The sequence below is a fragment of the Strix uralensis genome, chromosome Z, assembly GCF_047716275.1.
Source record: "Strix uralensis isolate ZFMK-TIS-50842 chromosome Z, bStrUra1, whole genome shotgun sequence".
In the NCBI taxonomy this organism is placed as follows: domain Eukaryota; kingdom Metazoa; phylum Chordata; class Aves; order Strigiformes; family Strigidae; genus Strix; species Strix uralensis.
Window position 1 is genome coordinate 8,812,230 of NC_134012.1, and position 7,623 is coordinate 8,819,852.

General features: G+C 41.8%; 1 protein-coding gene across 1 annotated transcript; it reads left to right on the forward strand.

Moving 5' to 3' along the window:
- The first annotated feature begins 378 nt into the window (after positions 1 to 378).
- LOC141937927 (forkhead box protein J1-B-like) lies at positions 379 to 1,776 on the forward strand. The gene is given in 4 exon segments (XM_074856269.1): positions 379 to 444; positions 798 to 1,286; positions 1,289 to 1,331; positions 1,334 to 1,776. Coding segments are annotated over 4 exon segments (1,041 nt in total).
- Positions 1,777 to 7,623: the final 5,847 nt, after the last annotated feature.

Consider the following 7,623-nt stretch of genomic DNA (forward strand, 5'->3'; position numbering starts at 1 on the left):
GCATCCGGCAAGACGGTCTGGGCCAGGCTTCGCAGCTGTCCCATCTGGGGTGCCAGAAAACTCCAGGTGCTATCTCCCTTTTCAATGTGATTAAAAACAAGGTGTTGATAACTTGCTTTAAAGAAAGACCTGTGTGAACTGACTAATGTGAAGTTCACTTTGCGCTATTAGTTCTCACTATTTTTAAGGCTTTTTTAATTGTAACTTTATTATCGAACTAGTCTTACAGAAATTCCAAAGCAGTACAGGCTCATGTTTAAAACTATTTGACCTAAACTCCCCATACCTGTAGAAATAGTGATAAGAATTAGTTTTTCATAGTCTTTACTCTTCTGGAATATTGATTCAGTGATATTTTCCATCATTCTGCTTATCCAAATGGTGCTGAAGGAGCAAAGACTGTGGGATCAGTTTCTTATGCTTTTCTGGGCTCAGAGTGACAGAGTTTGATAAAGGGTTAACATGTCTTTGTGAACTCTGACAGTCTCTGCCCCTCCATTCCTCCCCTGCATTTGTGGGAAGATATAAGCTCCTTCTCAAATAACTTAATATGCCTATAAACATTAAACAACACTTTGTAGAGCCCTTGAAAAAAGACTTGCTGCAGCCCTGCTAGTGCTGCCGGCGAGGCGGTCTCTAGCTTCTTCACCATCTAATGTCTTCACAAGGCTCTTCATGGCCTCTTGCAGCGCTGGGGAGAGTCTTGGGACTGTATAAATCAGCCTCTCCACACAGGTAGTGGCTGCAGCAGCAGACAAGCATTCAACCTGTTTTTTTTTTTTCTCTTTTGGGTCCAGAATTCCATCCGGAACAACCTCTCCTTGAACAAGTGCTTCATCAGGGTGCCTCGGGAGAAGGGCATGCCAGGGAAAGGTGGGTTTTGGAAGCTTGACCCCCAATACGCCAACCGGCTCAAGAACGGTGTCTCCAAAAAGCGGAGAATGACCCCAGTGCAGATCCACCCGGCCTTCACCAAAAGAGCCCAGCAAGAAGCACAGTGCGTCACCAGCCCAGCTGCTTCGGCTTCCACCTCCAATAACATCCTCAACATCAATGTGGAGTTGTGGCAGCTGCTGGAAGAGTTTGAAGAAGTCACCGGCAACCTGAACTCCAATCCAGCAGGGCACAAGCGCAAGCAGGCCTCGCTCAAGCAAATGGCTAAGGGGCCTCAGCTTTCCAACCCTGCCTTGCTGAGCCAGGATGAGCAGACTGAGCTGGGATCACTGGAAGGGCACTTGGACTGGGAAGCCATCTTTGACACCAGCCTGACGGGAGAATTCTCCAGCCTGAAGGGAGAAGTCTCCATTTTGAGGATCTGGAGCTCACGCCTGCCAACAACCCACAACAGGCAACCTGGACTTGACAGGAGACGGGCAGCACATGGACTGTCCCCAGGGGCAGGGGCAGGTCCTCACCGAATCCAACCAGAACAACCTGGACTTTGAAACCTGGACGGCCACTTCCCTCCTACAGCATCCCTGCGATGAAGAGACAGAAGATGACGTCTCCCACTCTCTCAACATGGAGCAGTTTTTTGACCCCAGTGATGCCTCTTTGTCAGCAGATGGAAGTGACTGGAGCAGTCTGGCATCTCTCATAGAAGAGGCCAGACACCCTTCAAAGCCCACACAGACTTTAGTAGGACGCTCCCCCCGTGCTGCTGGGACTCCCAAGGGACAAGATTTTCTAGAGACAGAGATATCTACATTGACTTTGACCAGCTGTATTGTAAGATTATTTACAGAAACACCAGGTGCAATAAATGACGGCTGCTAAGACAACTAGTCTTGCCATTGACATTACCGTGGCAGAGACCAGAGGTCATGCGCAGAAAGCAGTTCTAGCATCATCCACAAGGTTACGTGTTCAGCACTTGGTACTCTGTGCTAGGCTCCCCACAAACCATCAGGTAAGAAAGGGAAATTCAGCACTCTTCTTTCTATTTTGCCAGTGTGCAATATTTTCTTAAATTACATTGTGTGTAATTAAATTACATTGTGTGTAATTATTGAGCATGTATGTTCTTGTTAAGAGGCTTTGGGAAGTAGATATTTATGTGCCACCTGCAAACATATTTTAGCAAGCTGCAGGTTTCTACAGAGATATGTGCCTTTATTGCCAGCCTAGGAGTGGAATATTTAGCACCAGCTAGAGTGAATAGTGCAAAGAGGCTGTAGATATGTAGTCACTTAGGAATGTAAAATACTTAGAGTCAGTATGATTCACAGGGTTCTGGGAATCTTTGATCTGCAGAATTGAAGGAGCCACAAACGAGTGAGTATACTGGGACAAAAAACACTTCTGGCAGTTCCTAACCCAGTGTGTTCCTTAAAGTCACACGGTTTCCACTTCTCATTTTGTGTTGCTTAGATTTACCTCAGAGACATATAGCAAGAATAATAACCAATCATCTGTTTTTTCTTCTCAATTCTAACTGACGTGCAAACACTCACCACAAATTTTCCAGTTTTTCCCACCATTACAGCTCACAAAAAGGCATGAAACGTACATAAAGGCCAGCATTGCAGGATTTTTCTTTTTTTTCCTCACTAACATCGCTGATGGAAGAAGAAAGTTGGCTCCCTAGGAATTACCTAGAGGCTTGTCCAGTAATATTTCCAGGCTAGTGGAAGCCATGAAGTTATATTCATCCTTAGAGAAGAAGAATGCAGTGATTAAACGGGATGAGAGTTTCAGTGATTTTTAAAGAAGCCTATTTAACAGATCTTGGATTTGGGTTTGATATTATGGCAATGCATGTGTATTACACTGATGGAGGTAAAAAGCTACGTGGCTCTTATGGGATGGAGGTGCAGAGGTCTAAATTGGAGAAAAGGGAGTGTGCATTGTAACGTATACAGTAGTGACCTGCATGGTCAATTTCAGGGCACTGGTGTATGTTCTTTGCATTCTAAATTACATAACTGACTTGGAAAACCAGAGTCAACAATCTGCCCAAAATTCCTTTATTCTGAAGATCACCTGTGCAGCTGATGAAAGCATGTGTTTCCAAAGGAAAATTATTCTTTTTGTTTTCTAAGCACAGAGTACAGTAAGTGGTAATGAGCATGTGCACACTAAACAGCTGATTTAATTAAGCTTCCATAAGCATAATGCAGGATGAATTCAAGGATAGTCAGCATTACCTCTGGCTGATTTCAGCTATGTTGCACAAGATTAAAAGGACTTGATGTTTTCAATAGCAAGACATCTTAGGCCACAATTTCAGCACTGTTACTGAAAAAAGGTAGTATCTGTCCTCTCCTCCCTTTTTTCCAAGCTGGCCTTTCATCTCAGTCTTTTGCTCTCTGCCACTTCATTTGTGCAGCTGTGTCTTGAAAGGGTTAAGGGAGTTAATCTAGAGAAAAAGTAATCTAGAATTGTCTAATTTCAGAAAGCTTTCTTTTACTCATTTGTCTTTTTTAATGACAGCAAGACCTTAAAAAGGCATTGTCAAATGCAAGAATGTTCTTCCCCTAAGTTTAGGCATAAATGCTGCCTCTTACACCAAAGGCATTGGATTTTGGCTCTTTCTGAAAGCAAAGCAGATTCCTGTCTATATTCCAGGACATTTGTATGGCATTGTATTAGGAAAACTACTGCTTAAATCACCAGTTGGCTTCCCATCCTACTTTACTTCATATTATGTTAGCTTGTCAGCAGTTGGCTTTTCCTCCTACCAGAGTTTCTAGAAGTTTCAACACATCAACACTGCAAACTGCTCCGAATTACACTTCATAGTAGGCAGCTCAGTTTCCTTCAATACAGAGCAACAGTGCCCTGCTGTCAGCATCTGTGCTGGATTCCTCCCAGAAGGAAGTTGCTGCGTCCGTGTGTGCGTGGCCGTGGTGCTGTATGTGATGTGCGCTTCACGGCAGTTGTGCTGTAGTTCATCATTTGCCTGAGATCTGATAATCTCATGAGATTTTCTATAGAATTAGTCTGGGTTTAATTCATATCCTATTCTGAGGCGTTTCAGCTGCCTTATGGTAATTACAAAAACAATAACATATTTCTCTCAGGTTTCTAACTGTTGTTAAAATGTATTTGAGCATTATTACAGTTTAAAACAGAAAGCGAAAAACCTGCAAGATACATTTTCTGTTCTTTAGGGGAAGCAGAAAGGAAAATAACCTTATCCATGTTTCCTTGCAGTTCTTCCCCTTGAATATAGAATGATACGGTGCAACAGCAGATAATTATGGAAGTGGCATTTGATAGTGCCACCTATTGCTAGAAAAGCAGAACTAAAATGAGTATTTTTTTTAATGTGTATGTCTAAATTCGCAGAAAAAATGAAGTGTACCTGTTCATCTTTTAATTATTCCAAGGTCATTTTAGCTCTGTGAATATCAGTTTGACCTTGGTTTTATGGCTACATTTAAAAAAAGTGACTTATCGTACAGTAGCATCGGAGATGGTACAGTTGCATCAGAGATCCAGAAAGCTTGCAACTATTGGCATGTGGTTGAATGCCGGTGGCTGTATTTTGGCTAAGCCTACTAAGCCTGACTATGCCTCCCCCCCCTTCACTGATGACATTAAAGTTCATGTAATGCACTAGAAGACTGATATCCTAAAACTGCTTTAGATTTAGCAAATCACTGAAAATTAGTTTTCTGTAGTGCTTGAGCTTTATGTTAAATGTGAAGAGAATAAAATATTTTTAACATGCGTCCAAAAATTCTATGAAAAGTAACTTGCTAATGATGAAAATCCTTTGAAGACAAAGGCTTAATGATCTCGATACATCTTAATACTTTGTCTCCTTTATCAGGCCTTTCGGTTAGCAAGCATGAAAGCCGATTTCTCCACCTGCCCTTTGAAGGATGGTATTTGTTTGATTATACAAGTCTAACTAATGATAATGGTAAGAAAATAAAAGATTTATAGGGGCAGCCTGAGATCAATTTTAAGTTTTAATTCTGGGTCATAGCATTACTGATCCTTCTCACTGCCTCAGTCCTGTTGTTCATCTCTACCAGAGAAAACACCCTACCCTAAAACAAGGCCCATTTTTTGGCTTGTAGTCTTTAGGGGAAAGAAAACATGTGCCCTCTGCGTTGTTTTCCTCATGAAGCATCTGGATGGCAAGGTAAGAGCAGGAAAAGATGGAGCACCTTGGGAGTAATTTGTTCTTCCTCAGGTCCAGGCAGGTACCTCTCAAGAGTTCATTGCTGCTTCACAAAACTAGTGGTCTTTGGCTGAAGCTGTCCTCTGTCTTCAAAGACAGAGAAGTCTCCTCTTACCCCCGCTGAGCTTCTGAAGAACTAGACTGCCGCAAAGCTTCAGGGAAACAGAGGAAGCAGCTCTCAAGTCTATAGGCACCTGTAGAGCACCTGAGCAAGGCCAACGAAGTTTTGATTCTTGGCGCAAAGTTTAAACACCCTTTAGAATTTTCCCTAATGCAGATCCTGTTGATGTAAAAAGGAAAATAATTTTCAACAATGAAATGATACATCGTTATAGGAGTCTGCCCTCTTCTAACAAAGTTTCATGTTCAGAAAAAGTTACGTACGAAACGTATGAGCAAAGGCATTTGGAATCGTGGCCAGCAGAGGGCACTTCAGCTTGAAAATGAAAATAGTGCTGACAGCTGTAGTCTAAATACCTTTAAACTGGCTATCTTTGTTTAAAAACGGAATATTTTTTAACAAATGTTAATGGGAATCATTTAGGTAAGGGGTATTTGCATTGTGATTGGTGCTTTGTTGGCACTGTCTTCTACAAACTGTGCATCTGCGGCCAAACACCGTTGTACCATGGAAGAATCTGGGAACTGAAGGAGAAAAAACGCTCCCCACATAGTTTCAGGTTTGATTTTATTTTGTGTGTACTTTAAGGTGTGATTTTTTTTTTAAGAAATTATACCTTATGTGTGACCTTGTATCACCTAAAATTGAACGTAACAGTGTATGTTAAAGCCATCCTTTGAAAACTTTTTTCCCCAAAGTGGGTGCTTCTGATTTCGTTTTAGCTGTGATTTGATTTGTTCTCTTAATTAAAAAGCAGCTGAAATTGGAGCACACTGCAACCGACTGATTGCTGAGAATGGTGGTGTAAATGGCTTAATGACAAACAATCTATTTCCCCTTTCAATCCAGTGCTGATATTGTTATCTTGTAATACCATACTAACTTTTATTATTATATCTGCCATTAATGCACTTAACAGTAGCTGACAAACTTTATTAAGATAAGATGGGCCTCATGCACTTCCGTTTGCCCTGGTGTAAATCAGAAGCCTTGAGTCAAAAAGATTTATTCTTCTGTAAGAACTTACTGGTGTAAATTAGGAAAGTCAAGCCTCACATGTGATGATGTAGCAAACTATGTTACAGGATATTTATGTCTACTGATGACTTCTCTTTGCTAGTATGTTTATAGTGATGTTCAGTGTCTGCACAACTCACAGCTAAGCCTAGCTAAGAAAAGGTCCTAGTTTTGCATAATCTCTTAGCCCTGGAATCTTTCAAATTAGTGAGGTGAAACCTCATTTGTGACCCTGAGTAGATGGACTGGGCTTTGCGTCCTGGCTTTAAGTTGTGAGGAAAGCAGGACTCGGAAAGTTGTGTCATTCTAAGCCTTTTTTTGTGTGTGTACAGGCTTCTGGGACACGGCTGGACAGGAGAGGTTCCAGAGCATGAATGCACCTATTACCATAAGGCTCCTGCTTGTATCATGGTAAGGGTAGTGTCGCAGCTGTGATCTGGTGGAATTCTGTCAAATAACAGTCCCAGTTGACACTTGTCCTGTATATTACGTTTTATGATTACGCTGCCTTATACTTATACTATACACTCTTCCAGTGGTTTAAAAAACTTTCCTATATTCTTCTCTCACCAGATAAAACCAGTGTCGTTGGGTATGTTTAGCTCTCTTCTGTCTTTCCTGATAGCACTCTTACTGTATTCCCTGGCTTTGCTGTCTTCTCAATTTCCTTACGTTTGTCACTGTCTTTCCAGTAAGGTGGTACATACAGCTGAATGTACTTATTTAGAAGCAGTTCTGTCAGAGGTGATGGGAGGAAGTGGGCATTCCTGTCTTCTTCTGTGATGTGACTGTTGGGTGATGTAGTACAAAACTGTTCTGACATGTTCTGCAGCGGTACCACGTAAGACATTCTTCTCTGGTCGTCTGCCCTTTCTATTTTCCTGTACTTTGTGCTTCCCATTTATTAGCTGACATCAGTCTTGTTTCCTGACTCCTAACCCACTTAGGTCTCTTGATTTGTGCTGTTGCTCTAACTTTCCACAATTTCTCATCACTTATGAGAATCAGTCAACTTCACTGATATTTTAATTGTGAACATAGAGAAGACTCACATCTGACCCGACTTAGCAGAACAGATCTCTCAGTGCTTGTTCACTGTCATGGGTGACAGAGCACTTGTCAAAGTACAAAATAACAATGTAAAGGAAAATGAGGGACTGTTTCCTGCCTCATGCAAAGAAACGGACTGGCTGCATTTTTCAAGGCTTGCTGGATACAGTCTCCCTTTTCTCTTTCATCCTAACAAAGACCAGTTTCCTTTGTTGATACCCTCCTGGGAAAATTCTGGATTCTGTACTTGTGTTTGGTGCAGTGGGTTGGTCAGGAGATGTCTTGCTGTTGGCCCCATGAC